This window comes from Sphaerodactylus townsendi, linkage group LG03, assembly GCF_021028975.2.
Source record: "Sphaerodactylus townsendi isolate TG3544 linkage group LG03, MPM_Stown_v2.3, whole genome shotgun sequence".
Lineage (NCBI taxonomy): Eukaryota > Metazoa > Chordata > Lepidosauria > Squamata > Sphaerodactylidae > Sphaerodactylus > Sphaerodactylus townsendi.
The window spans coordinates 51,227,858-51,248,138 of NC_059427.1; the positions used below are offsets into that span (position 1 = coordinate 51,227,858).

At 42.8% G+C, this 20,281-nt stretch overlaps 1 protein-coding gene across 3 annotated transcripts in view; it reads right to left on the bottom strand.

Moving 5' to 3' along the window:
- The window catches only part of TPRA1 (transmembrane protein adipocyte associated 1), a 30,695-nt gene that overhangs the window by 8,506 nt on the left and 1,908 nt on the right, over positions 1-20,281 (bottom strand). For 2 of the 3 annotated variants that reach the window (XR_007243815.1, XM_048488398.1), the window contains exons 2-9: positions 10,413-10,612; positions 9,999-10,131; positions 6,576-6,662; positions 5,190-5,262; positions 3,162-3,241; positions 1,427-1,537; positions 432-492; positions 54-156 (exon numbers count right to left, since the gene is read on the bottom strand). Coding sequence is in view for 2 of the 3 variants with exons in the window: in XM_048488398.1 (XP_048344355.1) it covers positions 54-156; positions 432-492; positions 1,427-1,537; positions 3,162-3,241; positions 5,190-5,262; positions 6,576-6,662; positions 9,999-10,131; positions 10,413-10,612 (848 nt within the window). In the remaining variant the exon portion in view is untranslated. Of the gene's footprint in view, positions 1-53; positions 157-431; positions 493-1,426; positions 1,538-3,161; positions 3,242-5,189; positions 5,263-6,575; positions 6,663-9,998; positions 10,132-10,412; positions 10,613-18,602; positions 18,973-20,281 lie in introns of those variants that run through there. The other variant, XM_048488399.1, reaches the window with a different exon arrangement.

The window sequence follows — 20,281 nt, forward strand, 5'->3', positions numbered from 1 at the left end:
ACTTGTAGTAACACGATAGTGAATAAAAGGTTGTCTGTCCTCCGAACACATACCACAACCCTTCTATGATGTTTGCACAGAGGAGAGCACTGCCCAGGCCCTGCACCAGGTTCAGCACAGCAAGAATTCCAGCATAGACGTAGAAACTCTTCCTTGCTGCAAAAACAAAGAAAGACACTGGGGTCAAAGTTAGAACAGCATGTCCCTATTTGGTAGAAGAACCAGTTCTGAATACTGAAGTAGAAGTATTACAAGAACACCTTTAGATTGTGTGCAGAAGAAACACATTAAGGGAATCCCTCATTTCCGGCCTGTCCTGGGACATTGCAATTGGTCATTTCACATTGTGAACATATCTGCATTTGCTGATTTCCCTTCTGCTTGAGTGACATATAGATCTGTGTTAGCTTGAAGAGTGGTTATTCACTTACATGGCAGAGAAATACGGTCCTTCAAGGGAGTTTTTGGAAGAATCACCACCAAAGAATAAACCTATTAAGAAAGAAGGTAACAGGTAACTGCGGGAGGGAAGCACAGGTGATTGATTGTAAGATTGTTTGTAGAAAGACAAAAGAAAGCATTCCAGGTTCACATGTTTAGAAATTAAGCACAGAACCATAGCACAGAAACCGAGGTGCTAGGGCTAGAAAATGCACAAAGACTTCTGCCTTGGAAAAGTCCCTTAGTATTAACCCCACTTATGCAAGGACTAGTCAGGGTATCTCTGTGATGGAATAAAAGTACTCTCCATATTCTTCACTTTTCTATTCCCCTCACCACATGCTTATCCACTTTGATGATCAATGGAATTAAACATAGATCTAACTCAAATTAAGCCTTGCTGTAATAGTTTCCTCGTACCCCACAATTAGTATCATAGATTTTTAAAGCCTCTAATGTATGCTCATTCCAAACCTCCCAAGCAATCCACAGTGAACAGATTTCAGGGGGAAAAAATCACTATTACAATAAAGGTTAATCCAGAATTTACATGTGATACAGTATTGTATAAATTCCAAGAGATAGTACAATCACAAGGAAGCAGCCAACTATAATTCTGGTAATGAACACACCATTAAGATGCCTGACATTTTGCAGAATAAAACGTTAAAGATTCTTTTAGTACATGAGTATCAGGAAATGGTATTCCAGTAAAGCTGAGATCACAAAGCAAACCTTAACACATTATTATTTTCTCTACAGCAGATCAGCTTCCAGGAAACAAGCAGAGCCAGAAAGAGTGGAGAAAAGTATGGAGATGCAAGTTGAGAATAATTAAGACTCTGGTTTATCACCCTGGGATGTTGCTGATGGTATAAGAAAATACCAGGAAACAAGTGAAATAAAGATACTGAGAAATTATTAAGGAGAAGAATGTTCTTGTTCATCCAAGTCGTTCAGGAAGGACAAAACTTGTGGTTCTTACCAGAAAGAAGAAACAGGAGCTTGCAAGCCAGAAGTGTCGCCCACCATGGCCATAGATATTGAAGTCTTCTGCTGAGAGTCTGGCATCAGGGTACTTGATTTCCAGTATTCCCTGACAGATTGGAACAGAACAATGCAAGTGTGTTTGTGCAGGGAAGGAGTACTATTCTAGTATGATTTATCAACACACACACAGAAGCGCTCGCTTGCAGCATGAGAAACTATAAAAAAGGCATTTGCTCCCACTGGAAACCAGCTATTTCCACCAAGTAACAACATCTCCCAGAAAGGTTGAAATACCCAAAAAGGACTTATTGCTGGAACTGGAGGGAAGGGGACTTTGGTATCAGAATTAGTTATTGGGTGGGGCAAGCAGGATGAACTGTGGCTCAGTGGAAGAGCCTCTAGGCTACTGAAGTGAACCAGACCACTTGATTGTGGTGGGTTTTCCAGGCTGTGTGGCCGTGGTCTGGTGGATCTTATTCCTAACATTTCGCCTGCATCTGTGGCTGGCATCTTCAGAGGTGTATCACAGAGGGAAGTCTGTTACACACTGTGTCCAGAGAGAAGGGAATGTTTGTCCATGTCCCAGGGTGGGGAACCAATCAGTAAGTGTTTGGGTAGAACTTGTTATGCAAAGATGTGGTTGATAGTATTGTATTGTGGGTGGGGCTTATCATCCAGTGAGTGATTCATCTTTTCACGTCCTGCAGTAGCAGCAGTATTGGTGCATGTAAATCCTGTGTTTGGGTGGAGTCCATTGTTCATAAATTTAGCATGCCCTTGGGGTTTGCTTTTGGTATTTTAAGTACTGGTAGCCAAGCATTGTTAATTCTCAGAGTCTTTTCTTTCCTCTTGAAGTTGTCTTGGTGTTTGAGAATTTCAATGGCCTCCCTGTGCAGTCTGACAAAGTAACCTTCTGAATTGTCCAGAATTTCAGTGTTTTCAAATAAAATGTTATATCCAGTTTTGTTTAAGACATGTTCTGCAACTGCAGATTTTTCAGGATGGTTAAGTCAACAGTGTCTTTCATGCTCCTTAGTACAAGTCTGAATGCTGCATTTTGTGGTTCCTATGTAGACCTTTCCACAGCTGCAGGGTATGCGATAGACTCCTGCAGAAGTGAGGGGGTCTCTCTTGTCCTTTGCTGAGCGTAGCATCTGCTGTATTTTTCTGGTAGGTTTGAAGATGGCTTGTAGGTTATGTTTCTTCATCAGTTTCCCTATTTGATCAGTGATTCCCTTGATGTATGGTAGAAATATTTTTCCTGTGGTGGGCTGTTTCTCCTCAGTCCTCTAGTTTTATCTTGGTCTTAAAGCTCTTCTGATTTCTGTTGTGGAGTAGCCATTAGCCTGCAGAGCCCAGTCTAGATGATCAGGGAGGAGGTGAGGTTCACAAATTGGTTTTGCATGATCTGTCACAGTTTTGATTATCCCCCTTTTCTGTGACCACAGCCACACAGCCCAGAAAACCCACCACAACCAGTTGAATCTGGCCATGAAAGCCTTCGACAATACACAGACCACTTAAGTTGGAGTCACTTGCCATCCAGGAAGCCTCAGCAGCGATGAATCTGCTTTGTGCTATATAAACACTCTGCCCTGATCTAGCAAGGACAAACAGGACAGATCTCAAGATGCTTCCTTTCCTTCTCTCTGTTCCACAAGTCATGCTCTTAAGCCAAAGAGGCTGCTTGAGTGCACCAGACAGGTACTCCATCCATTTCTCATGCTTACCTGAGTGACAGAGTAGGCCAGGGACAGAACTGTGGTGATGGCTAGCACACGCTTCACACTGGATTTGCTTTCCAAATGACCTGAATGAACAACAAGCACACCATGACTCACTCCCCTGGGCATACTAAGTATATTAGGCTGGCATCAGATAACGGAAAACTAAGAGTTGTGCGTGTCTTTCCTCCACAGTTTCAGTGTTCACATGCATTTCACCCAGAAAGCCAGCCTCACTGTCAAATCACCATATATGCAGCTGCAACTCTTCACGCTTATGAAGCCAGGACTGACTATTCCCTTCCAACCAAGCCCAATAAAACTGGGTCCTTTTATCATGTGGCTAATGAACCCTATAGGTAGGGGGGAAATGAAGGATGGAAGAGCCCTATTGCCTTCCTGCCTTGCTTGCAGCCTTCCAAGAATCATCCGGTGGGCTGCTGTTGGAAAATAAAATTGACGATGAAGTAGATGGGACCTTCAAATAAAAAACTCTTCTAAAGACATGCCAGTGGGGTAGACTTGAGCTGAAATCCCTACTCAGCCATGAGGCTCATAGGGTGACCCTGGGCCAGTCATTCTCTTTCCAACCTAATCTGCCCACAGAGTTGTTGTGTGGATAAAATGAAGAGGGAAAGAATTATGTACTCTGCCCTGAGCTTTCTGGAGGACGGTAGGATAAAAATGAGCGCGAGAGAGAGACAGCATGTGCTCTATTATGCTGCTTTGATGACTTCCTGCCACATTGGTCAACAAGGAGCAAGTTCCCAGAACTTTACTGATTGACATTATTTATTGTCTACTTTTCTCACAGGGACTCAAAGCAGATTATCACATAGGTGGATTCCGCATGGGCCAAAAACAGCGGTGTGAAAACGGTGTAAACCCTTTTATACCGTTTTAAACCATTTTACACCATTTTCACACTGCTGTTTTTGGCCCATGCGGAATTCACCATAGAGTGAGCCAGTACAATCAACAAAAGGGAAATTCAACAATCCATGCATGAGGATTTTAGACATCTGGAACCACCACAAAGAAATGAAGCACAATGTAATTATTAATATGATACATTAAATAGTATTTGGACGGAGTTTCCTATTATCTCCACAGCATCTTGCAATTCTAGGAATTGTTCATCTAGCTACATCAACTGAGAAAGGGCTGATCCTTGCAGCTATGGAACCTATACTGATATGCTCTATATATTTTTAAAAAGCAACCAAGGAAATCTCTGCTCATGCTATTTCAAGACTGGAGAGCAAGAAATTACATGCTAAGCCTAAGTTCACTGTACTGTGCTCACAGGCATAGATGGAAATTCTACCAAGCATATCCCTTACTCTTCCTAAAGGGTCACTGGCAGAACATAGAGGGAAGTAGGTCTAAAAGGTACAAGAGACACAGGGCTCCACCTGACACAACAGTCCAATGTCAAGTCCTTCTAGGTACCGACGCTGCATTGTGCATTTCTTATCCCCAATCCATATAACTGGTTGCCTCTGACAAGGTCAGAAAAGCTGGTGGTGAGAACACAGGGTTATGGATTCAGCCCCCCACCATAGAAGGCACACCGTTTTTCTGGTCTCCATTCCAGCAGCCCATTCTAATCCTTGGAAAAATAATTCCTGGAGTTGCGGGACTCCTGATTAGATGCTGGGAAAATGTGATTCCCCACCCCAATAACAGAAAATCTGCCTTTATGAAATGTTTCTGGATCCTCTGCAATAGAAAGACAACTGATATGACTTTAAAGCCTGGCAAACTGATTGTGGGGAGGGGGAGTGAGAGAAAATGTGAATGTACAAAAAATTCCATTCTTCATTCTGGCAGGTGCAGAAAAAATCTTGGAACAGAGAGCAACAGAGGCAAAAAGGAAGCCTTGGGTGTCCTGCCCGGCCCCCCGCCGGCAGCCTGGGCTTAACTTGCAGAAGTCTGCTTTGTGCTCAGCAGAACTGGTTCTTTTGCTCAAAAGCAAAGCATATTTATCAGGTTCCAGACATGTATCAAGGCGCACTATATAGGAATTCTTACCAAAAGCCAGTCCAAGGATCACCACACTCAGTTCAATGGCCAGGAGGAAGAATCTTGTGATTTCCCACAGGATCTAAAGACAAAAGAAGAGATGCATGGTCAGGAATGGAACCTAAAAGGAAGCTTGCAGAGTGACATCTCACCTTTTTTCCTCATAAGGAAACTCTCTCTCCCTTCCAAACATTTTCCTCACAGATCATATGCACAGACACTCACACAAATGTTCAGAATGGGTATACAAGCATTGTGCCTTCTGCAGTTCCACTTGATATGACACACAAAATCTCAGTCATGTTCTTTAGAAGCAACTCCATGTGCCTTCAGAGATCAACTTGCAACTATAAAAACAATGCCTAGTGCAGCTGCAAGAGTGAGGAAGAGGAGCACACGTGCAAGAGATAACGGGATTTTTCACAAGGCCGTGTTTAGAGGTTCAATGCCTTGCGTAGTTCCTTGACTTTCCCCAAGGCTAGCTGGAGAAGAATTGCACAGATCTGCTGGACTTCCAGGTCTCAGTTTGTGCACAGAATCAGGATTCCTTTGTACATAATTCTAAAAACTGAAAGCACAGAGCACTCAGTCCAGTTTGCACAGCAAGAAATATTTGCGCCCACAAGCCCAGACAGAACACACCAATTGCGGAGAATGCAGCAGAAGCAACAGTTTCCTGATTTTACACTCTTAGCAGCTGGTGGAGATTCTTTAGAAATAAGTTCACAACCTCTGAAAGATGGGTAACACTGTTTCCACTTTTGTTCCTGTTCATCGTAAAAAAATCCTTTGCTTTGGAAGATTACAGACAGCAAGACCAGCCTGGCATAATCTGCCACTATAGACCCCTTGAAGCTGTTTGCAATAGGTTGCTTAATTCCATTGCTTAATATTCTTCTGAATTCCAGTTTTTACTACCAGAGGTATTGATCTAGAGTAGAATCCAGCCACACACGTAGGTTTCCCTTTTCTGTCTAGCCCAAAGAACAACTCTCCAAGATAGGAAGGGGCCATAAAAGGTAGGTTTGAGCTAGCCAATGAAGCACACTCACTGTGGCTTTAAAAACCATCCCATCAGTGTTACACCATGCTATTGCTCTTCTTTTGTCTATTCTTCATCACAGACCCTGATGTTGCAACTAGCTAGTCAAAATGTGACTTGCAAAAAAAAACACAACCCATAAAGTCTCTTGAAGATGTTCAGATGAGAAATGGGCATCGCAGCTACACTGTGTAAAATAGTCAACTGCATGCTAAAGATCACACTGCAGAAAACCAGCAGCATCATAATTGATGGCTACCCGAAGGTCTCAAAGAAAAGCATGGCAAGGCCACAGGAAAAGATGGAGTTGGCAGCAGTTCCGTCCTTGCCTCTGGCTTCAGAGCTCAATTCACCTTGTCAGTAACTGTTGCAACTGTTGAGGCGCTGACCGTCATGGAGACAACAGCCCGAGCAATCCCGACTACAGCGACCACAAACACCTAAAGGACAAAAACAGGAAATGAAGGAAGAGCTCAGTCAGTGGAACACCAGATCTTTAGAATCTCTGCTGCTGGATATTCCATGGGTATATAGAGATCTAAACAAACTGTGAACACCATATGACAACCATCAAGGAGCCTCAAACCTGGAGTAGTTCTACTACTTGTTTGTTTGGAACAGCTGGGAAGAAAGCAAAAAAAGGCACCAGGAAATGAAGACTTAAGAACAAAGACTGCCTGTGTGACAAGCTAAGTCACCACATCAACTGGAAAAAACTTGTATTACTTCTGCTTGCTATTTCTGCTATTGCATATGCTTCATAGAGAAAAGCAAGGTACTTATTCAGCTCTTACCCCTCTTTCAATGCTAAGAGAGGGGCACTGCCTGTTCTGACATTACTTTTGTGGTACTGAAAAAGGTTAACATGGGTGAAGTGAAGTTCTTTGCTAAGTAACAGGGCTCAGGAGTCTCAGAACTCTTTATGGTTAAGTCACAAAAGGTCACTCATTCAAATGGCTTCCGAATAGCACCATAATGCAGTTCATGTAAGCCAGCTCAATACCTAATCCCAAACTGAAGCATAATAATGTGCCAACGTGTGCTAAAACTTCAAAAGATTTTGGTTTGACTATTGGCATTCAGTGATTCCTAACCGTTTTTTCTGGCACTGATGCAGTAAAGAGCTGGAGCCACTCACAAATCCACTTCCATAAGGACTAACTAGACAGTAGTGAAGAACAAGTTTCAGAAAGACAGGCGGGGTTTTGGCTGCAGTTTTAACCAGGACAGCATGGATCGTATTGTGCACTTTTGACCAAGGCTGGTGTCAGCATATCCTGAAATGGGGGCATCTGCCAGAGTCCAGGATTTCTGGCCGGACCTGCTGCCACCAACCCCCACATGCCCTCCTCCTCTGCTACAAACCTGTGTGCATCTTCCTCATCTTCTCATTTGCAAGTGCTCGACTATCTGTGGTCTCAGCTGCCTGAGTTGTTCTACACCACCCAAGAGGAGCACATGATGTAGTGCAAGCAGTGCTCCTGAGAGTCAAAGCAGAAGCACTTCCAGCCACACACACCACCCAGCACCACTGAGAAAAGGCATATATGTGGCTATAAGCAGGGGTGGTAGGAGAGACTGTGAGGAGGCAGGGAAATAACATAACAGCAGGAGGAGGGGTACATGAGTGGAGGCAAGAAGGGAAATATGAGTCTTCGTGATGGGCAGCAGACACAAGGGGGGTCCCAGAGCCCAGGGCCCCTCCAAATCTGGAATTGGACCTACTTCTTATATCATACCAACTCATACTGCAATTTAAATTTTTAAGCCCCTGAAAACAAATTTGAAAGTGTGTGTTTTGATGTTATTAATATGGTCCATATTTTGTAACTGAGCTTTTTTATTATGACTCAAACTGCCTTGGGGACTCTAATATTCAGAAAAGCGGAATATAAATATTTTAGATCATTATAAATATGAAAAATGAATACAAATCTTTTAACGCATGAGTATGTAAATAATGTTTGATGGACTTGTAGGAAGCATGGAGCGTAAACTTAAATTACTGAGGGAACAGGCCTTACTTGCCTTACAAAAGGTGTGTTTTCCTTTCTATAACGTTCAAGAATAGGGCAAGGTTAAAGCTCTCAAAGGCCAGAACACCTAAAGGACTGTCTCCATCCCATACTCTCCAGCCTGCCAATTAACATCTGCCTCTCAAGTCATGTTCTCTGAGCCCCTTGCCTTCAGAGGTGAGGCTGGTTCAGCTACAAACAGGGTATTATCTGTAATGTCACCGGTATGCCCTCTCCCTTGACACACCTACCACATTGTCTTCTGGCACCAGGACAAAATATTTATTTTTACCCAGGCAATTAATTAAGGGGGGCGGGGTTATACTGACACTTTTATGCCAAGAGCTGGCATAAAAATTCTTAAACATATACAAAGAAGTAAATTGTGAGAAATAATTTGCATTACCTTGGCACATAATTTTTCTAAGTGTATAATCTGTAGAGCCCTACATAAGACAGATTTTAAAACATGACTATGAATGGCCTCCCTTGTCCAGAGATCACATGTATTTTTCTTGTGGCACATTAAAATTTTATTTCTCTACAGAGGTGAGCTATTCCTAGCAGATCTCTACATGAGGGGTATAGTAGTCCCACTTACTGATGCAGTAAAGAGCTGGAGCCACTCACAAATCCACTTCCATAAGGACTAACTAGACAGTAGTGAAGAACAAGTTTCAGAAAGACAGGCGGGGTTTTGGCTGCATCAAGAGAGCCCACTTTGTCCTATCTAGAAGCAGTAAATGAGGGGCAAAGGGAAGAGGTCATTTGTAGATATCCTGTACTATAGTAGTCCCATAGCTGTTCTCTTTGTACATCCTGTTTTCATCTCTAATGCAACATCAGGAAAAAAAACCACTTCCTTTCCAAGGTAAGACTTCCAAAAATAGTAGAAGCTTTTGTGCCACATAGAGCATTGCCAGAGTACAGCTAAGCAACTCTAACTCTCCACTTCACACTAGCCCGTGTGATGAATGACCTACTATTTTGCAGTAAGATATACACATAAAGGAAGACAAACTTACTGACGAACTTTAAATGTAAGACCGCATCTTTTCCTAACATTCAAGGAGTGTCAGCTGCTAGAAACAGGAGGCAAAGGCTACATATAGCATAGAGCCAGCCACCTTCCTCCATTTGGAGGAAATTTCATACAACAGGGATTCCTGAAGTACAGGCTTTCTCAGAAGATGGAACGTAGACCCTGCCGAAGAAGCACAAGATCTCAGGGCATACCAGTGGAAATAATATGCAAGTTCCTGGTTCTCTTGCAGCACCACACTGTAGCTGACAGCACATCAGTGAGGCAGGTAGTGATGATGGGTAGCTACTGCTTGGCATGGCACTTAGCTAGGTTAGGCCACAGAGAGGGAGGGAACTGCTGTTGCTTGGTCAGAGGAGCTATCTACTGGTACTGAACTCCATGGTTTTTATGCTGTCTAAGTGCTGATTGCACCATTCATCACACTTCTGGCTCCCAAAAATCTAGAACCAACTTCATTTGGATTCAGAAGAAGACATCTTTAAAAGTTCACCAATGAGGAAGGCCCACCAGTAGGAAGCAGCTTAGAGGATCACAGAGACCCCCATCTGCTTATAGCCCGACCTTGGGAGCACCACTAGATCAGGTCAAGTTTTTGTCATACAAAACAAAACCAAAAGAAAAACTGATGTGTCATAGGATTTCTCCAACATCCTACCAAGGGCTTGAGGAATGTGCCAATATCCTTTACATTTCACACAAAGTAAGGACATACTCACTAGTACATAGAAGGTGGTGAAGATTGGACTGGATGTAGCATGGATTTTTGCCCTGGCAGAGGGCAGCTTCCAAAGGAGAAACACAAGGAAAAGCACATTGGGAGCCAACAGCAAAAGATCCCAGTAACGGACCCTAAATGGAGAAAAAAAAGGACACAAGAATTATTTTTCTAAAATGCATTTGTCCCAGCTTTGACTATACAGCAGTGGTTCTCAACCTTCCTAATGCCACGACCCTTTAATACAATTCCTCATGTTGTGGTGACCCCAACCCCTAACATTTATCCATTTTACAGATGGAGAACACTGATGCAGAGAGTCTTAGGCGACCCCTATGGTTGAGAACCACTGCTATACAGAGACCTGGAATTCTTACTTGGAAGAGAAAGGCACTTCCATGCAACTGTGTCTTACCTGGATGTTCCAATATCTTCATACAACAACAACAAGCACTTGTGTGGAGCAGTAATGTTGGTGTCGTTAAAAAACTGTACAGTTGTCAAGGGTGCAGAAGTCACATTGTCCAATGCAGTTACTAATGTGGTGGCAGGAGGCAAAGTGGTGAGGTTGTCATACGTGGAGAACATCACCAGAGACTTCATTATGCCACTGTCCTGAAAGAGACAGAAAAGCGGTATAATCAGGCAACTGATTTTTTTTTTAATTTGGCCATCAAGTCACAGCTGTCTTATGGCAATCTTGTAAGGTTTTCAAGACAAGAAATGTTTGGAGGTAGCTTGCCATGGCCTGCCTCTGTGTCACGATCCTGAAGTTCCTTGGAGGCCTCCCATCCAAAGACTAGACAGGATCAGGGCTGAGAGTGTGTGACTGGCCCAAGGTCACCCGGCCTGCTTCCTTTATGGCTCAACTGGGGATCTGAACCTGGGTTTCCCAAGTCCAAGTCTGACACCACCCAGACTCTCTTAGGCAACAGATACTGAAAGGAAAAAAACAGAACGTGCCTCAGGCCTTCTTACTGGAACTAAAACCTGGCACTGCTCTTGTATTCATTCCCAGATACACAATGCCCTTGTCAAACCACATTATTACTAGCGTAGCAATAAGTCTGGGATCCATGTCAGCAATCAGTCAAGTTTACAGTCCACAAATGGGTTAAGTACAGTTTTGTTCTTAGATCTCCATGTAACAGCACTTGTTCCCCCCCCCCCCAACTGCCACACATGTTTAGTGTGTTGATCATGGCTACTGCTTGAAGGCAGAAGCTTTCCAGCCATGCTCTTTGTAATCTACAAGTTTGACTTCTTTAATACACTTTATGTGAAGCTGTCCTAGAGTTGGAAACCTGACCTTGACATTTGGGCAGTGGCGTAGCGCCAACGGGACAAGGGGGCGGGACGCCCTGGGCACGCACTGTGGCAGGGGTGATTTGGGGCGAGTGGTGCCACTGCTGGGGCGCAGCGCGCACGTGCCCTGGGCGCAGTTCTCCCTTGCTCCGCCCCTGCATTTGGGTGTCAAGTCTGGGGAAGGCAGGCTCCTCAGTGGGGTATAATGCCTTACAGTTCACCCTTCAAAGCAGCCATGTGCTCTAGGGAAACTGATCTCTGTAGCCCAGAGATAAGTATTCATTCTAGCAGATCTCCAGGTCCCACCTGGAGGTTGGCAATCCTAGGCTGCCCTTGAAAAGTTTACTTCTGTCTACTTTTGTGTAAAGCATATATGCTATAAAAAGATTACTTCTGATGTTTAAGACAAAATAGTTGTAACATTATCATTAGTAAAGATTTTCTTACGTTGATTCTCTTAATAGAATCACATAGTTATTGCTCTATTGGGTAAGGTACATCTTGAGTACGAATTCTTACTATATTTAGCCTCAAGCACCCTTCCCCCATTTTCATTGTGATTGGGACTTGCCTCCTGGCCTATAACTGGTCAACCATCTTCTCATTACATTTCACAGGCCATCTCACTCATTTCTCAGGTAATTTAGTGTACAGTGTTGAACAGACAAGAGGCAGAAGATGAGGAAGAGTATCAGTGTTTTAAAGTTCCCTCTTAAACCACACAGGTACAGAGAATCTATTATTCCATATTTTCCCAGTGTTCCCCTACTGCAAAATATCATCTATTCTCTTAATGTGAGTTACAACATATTATCCAATTATTCATCCTTTTCAGGATCTAAGAATTAGCTTCGCAGTCACCAGGATTGCTTGCCTGGGGCTCACAGAACTGAAAGATAGCTGACAGTAATGTCTTCCGGTATTCCCGCTACAGAGGTAATTATCTTCTGCATTGCTTGCAGAAATCAAATTACTAAAGTACAAGCTTTAGATTTGCTCCAGGCGCTGCACATTCCATTTATATCCCACATTTTTATTCCACCCTTTCTCCAAACAGCTCAAGGCAGCACACACAGTACGCAAAAGGAATGGCTCCTGAGGCAACACAACTTCCACCTTCCCCCATTCTCAAAGAGGCCTACTTGCAAGTCGGGACTTTGTCCTTCAGCTTGCCAAGCATGCAAAAAAACAAAGGAGAGGAGAAAACTAATCTACAGGGATAAGAAAACTCTGTGTGAGAGAGAGATGTATTATATTTCTTCTAACAATTACCACATTAACACAGTGGCGCAGGGATGGTTTGTGCTTCTTAGAACAGGCATCCACAAGGGACCAATGAATTACTAGATGCATAAACCTTGCACACAAGTTACAGTGAATGTACGTCCCATCTATGTACAGTATATACTTGCTATTTTTCTTTATATGTGTGCTGAGTAATTCTCATGCTACATTAAATGCATGTACAGCTAAACAAGTGACTGAAACTCCACATTTCTCTAGGTAGTGCTATCCAGTGTCATTTTTAAAGTAAACAAACATGGCTGTTTCTTACAAACAGATGTACATGCAGGGTTTACATGCATTCACTGTAGCTCGTGAACAGGACTATGGTTTGAAGAATAGGTCTAGCATCTAGTCAATCGCCCTTTTGACCGAGAGAGTGAAACTTTTGATTGCTCACTTGGGCAAATCTTTTGTTCGCTCTTTGTGGCAAGCCAGTGTTGAGGAATTACTCAAATTTACGCTAGCTTGCACCACAGTGATTAGCTCCCTTTTTTCTCTCCTGCTGGTTATAAATCCTCGACTCCTCAAACTGCAGAAATATCTCAGCCCAGATATTTAAGTGTGAAAGAAAGTTATTACTCATCTACATAAATAAGATTTCCAAGGATGCAGGACTTTGTGAATGTGCAGGCCTGAGATATTTTTTCCTCTAACAGCACCCTGAGTTCATTTTTAAAAGGAGGATACTAAATGGACAGGTGAATGGAACAGTAAAAGTACTAGCCCATCAGCATCTAAGAGGTGACATTTGATGTGCCCTGTTCTCAAAAAAGAAATCAACCCATTTCATCCTTCTGTAATGTTCTGTCTCCATAATATTCCACAGACTGGAAACAGTCGATTTACATTCCAGTTCCAAAGGGAAGAAGTCCAAGACTGCAGCAACTATTTAATTTCTCACACAAATAAAATGATATTCAAAAACTTGCAATATATACATGGAACAAGAAATGCCTGGTGTTCAAGCTGGATTCAGAAAAGGAAGAAACACTAGAGATCATATCACAAATTTCTGTTGGTTACTGGACCATATGAGAGAATTTCAGAATCAGCTTGTGTTTCATAGATTACAGCAAAGCCTTTTGACTGTGTGAATCATTAAAAGTTATGTCTAGTTTTAAGGGAAATGGGTGTGCCACAACCTCTGATTGTTTTGATGAGCAATCACTACTCTGGACATGAGACTACTGTTAGAACAGAATATGGAGAAACAGAATGGTTTCTAGTTGGCAAAAGGATCCGACAAGAATGTATTTTATCTCCCTATCTGAATGAAGAACAATATATAGGCAGAACATATCATAAGAAAAACTGGATTAGATGAGGGTGGAGTGACAATTGGAGGAAGGAACTTGACAATTGGAGATAGGCCGATGATTACTGGCAGAAATAGTAGAGATTTGAAACGACTACTGCTGAAGTTAAGGGAGAAGGTGCCAAAGTAGTACTACAGCTAAACATAAAGAACAGAAAAGTAATGACTACTGGGGAATTATTCAACTTCAAGATTGACGAAGAAACTGAAAATGTTGAAGACTTTAGTCTCCAGCTCCATCACCAGCCAAAACGGAAATTACAACCAATGAATCAGAAATAAGCTGAAACTGGGAAGGGCAGCCATAAGGGTGTTTCTCTGGTAAACAAAGTCAAGTAAATTCATGTTACTATATATGGGTGAGAAAGTTGGACAATGAAGAAGAGGGAGGGGTGGTATAGAAATTTAAAATACATAAATAATGTGTTGGGAGTGTTTTAAGGCTACTGTGGACTGCCAAAAAAAGACAAATAAAGTGGGTTCTAGATCATAACAAGCCTGAACTTTCCCTCAAAGGTAAAAATGCTATTGTACTTTGGTCACATTATGAGAAGATGGCTCTCAGGAAAAGGCAATAATGCCATGAAAAAAGGAAGACTCAACATGAGTTGGACTGACTCTATAAAGAAGCCACAGCCTTCAGTTTGCAAGACCTGAGCAAGGCTGCTAATTATAGGATATTTTTGGAGGTAATTGATTCATAGGGTCCCATGAGTTGGAATGACTTGATGATATTTAACAGACACACATGCAAGGGTATTTAAAATGACCTGTAAAAATGGGACTGTGCTCATATTTCATATCTTCTTGTATGTAGCCATGGCAATAAACAACAAAAAGCTCAAGTTAAGGGATAAGGAGGGGAGATACAGACAGTTCCTTGCAAAGCCCTGAACAGTTGTTCTGTAAATAGCCACCCATTTAGGTGAAGTTAGTTTTTATTGTGTCTTTTCTGTGCAATAGTTACACTCTAAGCTAATTAATTTAAATAGATTTGGAAGTGTATAACTCCATACAGGACTATATGGGAGTCAGCTAGAAGATCCAGAAATGACATTTTTAAATTTTGTAGTTTCCGAATATTCTGGTTTTCTAAACCATATCTTCTAAATTATGAAACCGAAACACTTTTGCAAATTCACATATGCATTGGTAGGCAGTCTAGGATCTGTTATAAACTTGCCTCACAAAAATTTTGTGTAAGATGTTCCAGATGAATTGAGCGATCCATTTGTAAAATACGAGTGGAAATTTTAAATGTAGATATGTATAAAAACTGCAGATGTCATGCATGAAACAAAAATTGACCTTCTCAGAGTGGATTAAAAAAACCTCTATGATGGGGCCAGCTGGTACATGTGAGGACATTAGGTAAAGGTGTCGCCTGTGCAAGCAGTGGATCATCACTGACCCATGGGGTGATGTCACATCACAATGTTTATTAGGCTGACTATGTTTATGGGGTGGTTTGCCATTGCCTTCCCCAGTCATTCACACTTCATCTCCCACAAGTTGGGTATTCATTTTACATGGAAGGATAAAAGGCTGAGTCAACCTTGAAACCAACCTCCATCGGGATAGAACTCAAGTCACAAGAAGAGCTTTGAGTACAGTCCTGTATTATCTAGATACAAAGTGTTTTCTTTCTTCTCCACAATCCTTGCTTTATTCGCATGCAAGTATATATGTATTGATTAAAGTCTGTAGAAATGAAAAATCTTAACTGATTTACCAGGCAACAATACAAATTACATTTGTGTATCTGTGACATTTGGCTCTCATGACTTTCTGCTGTAAATTGCATGGTAACTTCTGTAGTTTATTTGTGCACTGTAAAAAGAAATGTCTTTTAAAACATTAACTATCTGTTCCACCAGATGAACTATGTATTGCAATATGTGTGAGAGCAAATACTTCACTCCCTTTTGTTACACCAAAAGGCAATCCAGGCTGCGTGCAATTTAGTGACATGACATTTTTTTATTCAGAATCCCTTGAGCCACAGCTTTTATTTTAAAAAAAAGCAGTTTCTAGTCCTTACGACTGGGGATAAAAATGCTCTGTGGTCCTAGTATTGTTTTTGGTTCTAGTATGTCCTTGGCAATATTCCAGGCCACAGCATGATTACCACATCTGCACTTTTGCACGAGCATGGTGGGAAAAGGAGAGGAACAGGACTTGGAAATGGGAAGGTGGTGGATGGCACTCCCATATCACTTGCTTCTGCTGTTCCTATGATCAGAACATGTTTTCATACCCACACCTGAAAACAGGCTGAATTGAGAACTAACCAAATAATTGCAATCCATGTATTTGTACCACTTAAGCAAGGGTTATAGAGCCTAGTTCCCAGCCAGAGGGGGGCCTGGACTCAAGACTGCCTAGAAGCAGATGTGAAAGCAAGCCAGTAGTGGTAACAAAGTACCGGTAGTCAGAGGTACCACCCACTTCTGTTTAAAGCCCTCTGAGAAACACAGGACCCTTTTAGTTACTTTCCACCGCACACCCCTAAACTTCATGAAAACTGCTCTGTGAGCTCCTTTCCTAATTCACAGGTGTGTTAGACACTATTGGTGTTTACTCATTCATTAAAAGGCATTTGACACATGCTCAAGACCCCTTTCTTAACACTCGCTCACATTTTGCTCAGCTCAGTGATGGCATGGAAGTTGTGTTGCACATATACCCCTCAACCAAAATTAGGTTATGGAAATACTGAAGCCTCATCTGGTGCTTTCAGAGTTGATTACAATTTAGATCTGAAATTTTTGGAGACTGTTGAATTCTCCATACTTCTATGCCTGGATGAATGTAATTGTCCAACTAATTGTTACATTTCCTAGGACAGTATGGGAACAAACACTCTTCTCCTCACCAAGAAACAGAACAGAAAACCCCACTTCAGAAGTTTTCATAGTGAACTAAGCCATCAAAATTCTCCAGATAAGCAGTCAGGCTGATAAAGCGAGAGGCCTTTTATCTAAACAAGGCATTCATTGCTCCCATCCTCTCAAATTTAGCTTCTTTATTTTACTCAAGGACAAGTTCATGAGCCTGGGATTTTCCAGCCTTAGTACAATAAGCATCTGTTCAGTTCTTGCCTCCAGAACCGTAAACTTCAAACCAGATCATGGCACTGTAAAAAGAAACAGCATGGCTCAAGGAGTATTTTCACCAGTGACCTTACATATTTAAGGTTTAACCTGTAACTAGATGCTCCGTAGCCTAGGTAGGAACCATTCGCTAAAGCATATAACTGCATAAAAACAGATGGGTACAAGAACGCACCAGCACAAGCAATAAAAATCTAGCATCCACTCCTTTCATGTACACTACAACAATCTGTCCTTTCATTTTTCAACTTATTTCTCTTTCAGCTTCCTGTTTCCACTCCGCACGTGCCGAGTGGCTCCCACGCAACAGCATGTTCATAGGATTTACCTGGGGCTCAATTACAACACAGCATCCTGAAACATCACTTACTCAACAGCTTAATCATGATGCATGCTTTAATGCAAGTGTCATAACAAACACACTTCCTACCAAGCTTGTACTCCGAGGGCTTAGTTAACCACACCAAGATCCATTGGTTGGTTCTCTTGGTTCTCCCCCTCTAATGTGGCTTTGAAATTAAATATTAATCAAATAATATTAGAGAAACGGAGAGTCATTTAGAGAGGAGGAAAGAAACCATCCCATTTCAGTTGTGGACAGCTGGCAAGGAAGCTTACACACAGCACAAGTTGAAAGGTGGCAAGGGTGAGAGAACAGTTTCAGTAGCTGAAAGGTGTGTCCCTCCAGTTTCAAAGGTTAGAGGTTCTCAACAAACGAAGACAACACACCTGGCTAGAATAGTGTTAAGATCACTAGCTGTAAACCGACAGTCTGCCATCACAGAAACTTGCACACATCCATTTATTTTAAATATCTTCTGCTCATGCACATCAAACCCACCCACCCACCCTTGTTTAACAACTCAACTTTCCGAACCACAAGCTTGGTGTCTACACTAAGACTTCATTAATACACTCTGGAGCGTCCACAAAACAGACATGCAGTTTTGCTCAAAGTTACCAGACCACCAAATGAAACAGGCTATCAACACAAACAACAGAGGAACAAGCGATTGTACGCAAGCAAAAAGAGAGGATGTTGGAAAGGCCAGAGGCCCACTGCTCAGTAAAGGGGCCTTGGGCTGGAAAACAGTACTGGATCCTATTAAAGGAAAAAGCACATCGAGACATTTGTTTTCCAGGACAGACACACACAGTCCAAAGCTCTTGGATAAGTCACTGTCATGAGGGACCCCACTCAGATCTCCTGGGGGGAAAAAAACTATTATTCAGAAAGGAGATCACTTGATTGTGTTTGGCAGACCAGTTCAATGTACTGATAGGTATTTAAAAACCTAGGATCTCTCTTCATCTCCCGGACTGGGTGACCAAGGGAGTCGCAAAATATCTCGGCCGATCAAAGCTGCTGGCCAGGGAGATGCGGCGAAAAGAAAGGAAGCCCCTCTAAGAAGGAGACGGAGCCCTTGTGCGTCCTGCGCCAAAGAACAACAACTCGGAGCTCAGTGGAGTATTTCCACCTACAGACCAGGAGGTACAGAATGATACCCGCGGGGAGTCACCAGCCCCACACCGCAACCGAGGGTGGGTGGGTGCAAGAGGGCCGGAGGGGAAAACGACCCCTTACCGTGTCTTCCTCGCCCCCGGCCGCTGGGGGCGCTGCTTCTCCGCAGCCTCCTTGCCACTTTTGCCCTTCGGCACAGTAGGGAAGCCGGTCTCTCCCGCGGTATCACTCCAGGAACTCCGACCCGGCCATCCTGCGGATCCTGTCCCAAGTCCAAGAGGAGGTGGAGAAGCTATGGTCGAGGGACCGTCCTCCACAACCCTCGTGACAATGTACCCGAAAACAGCACCTTTCCTTACCGTCTCCCTCAGACGTTCCCGGCTACCAGCTCTACCAGGAGGCTCTTACAACTCGAAGCACATTTACTTCGGCATTGCTGGGAGAGGGGACGACTGGAAAGGAAAAGCTGTGCTGGTCATTCTTCGGGTAGGAATTGATGGTCATTCCCTGAACCCGAAGGGATTCCACCAATCATAAGGCGTCTAAATAAAGAAGCCGACTCAAAAGAGAAACAAAAGGCCGGACGGAGCCAATAGGGAAAGCAGAGGGGCGGGACCGAAACGACGCGTATGTCAAAGCCTTAAAAGAGCAGGTACTCGGCCTCTGCGCTGGAGTAGTAGCGAGACGCTCTATGACAGCCAAGAAGAGACGTGTTTTTTGACCGCACAACTCTAAACGTTGGGAAATTCCTACGATCTGCATGTAGAGCTTACACGAAAGTGGCTTCAGCTTGCCCCCATTCAGAGAGCATATTTACTGCTCAAGTAAATCAAAGTCCTCAAGGGTTTGTTCACCAAATCACTGTTTGGATCTGGATTAATCTGGAATTGCTATGAAATTATTTTCAACTCCTGTTTTCTGCATCTACATAGTAAGGCTTGCACCACAGGCGTACAGAGTGAAAAACACTTCCCACCTGATGGTATAAACAAAACTGGACTTCATTGCACTGAGTAATCTTAGGATAAACCCTACAATTACATAGCCATCTAGAGAAGCACAGCTAGGGACCGAGACTGGAAATGTTGGCGAGATGGTATGTTGCCTTTATTTTCACTTTGGCTCAGTTGCTTGAGTCATGAGAATATGTTTGCTCTGTAGGCGGCTTTACTATGTGTTGACATCATTTTCTGCGACAGCACCCAAACTGGAAGCTTATTCCTTAGTTACAGGAACATACAAAGCTGCCTTATACCAAGTCAGACCAGACTAGTGATCTATTAAGGTCAGGACTGCCTACTTTGACTGGAACTTGAGTGGAGGTGTTCTACATTGCTTACTACCTGATCCTTTTAAATGTCAGGAATTTAACTTGGAACCTTCTGAATGCAAAGCAAGTGCTCCTACCAGAGCCACAATTCTTCCTCAAGTTTGCCTGAGGCTCCTGATGGGCAAAAGATAAATCATGATCTGACAAATCTTCCTGGGTTAGGTTATAACAGATTTCTTAATTCAGGTACATCATGGCTTAAATGCATGCATCAGACTCCATGTTCGTCACCAGTAAAATGATAATATTAATTGATTTCCTCTGGCAAGGTCTTTAGGTACCATGTTCAGTGTTTGATATTGGAATCCTTACCAGAAGCTGCAGTCATTCGCGCATATACTTGGCATTGAACTCAGTGGGATATACTGTTCAATAAAAGGCACTCCATTAAATGATCTTCCTACTCTTCCTCCAAACAGAGTTGCCAACTCTCCTTCGGGATATACCTAGAGATTTAAGGGGTGGAGCCTGG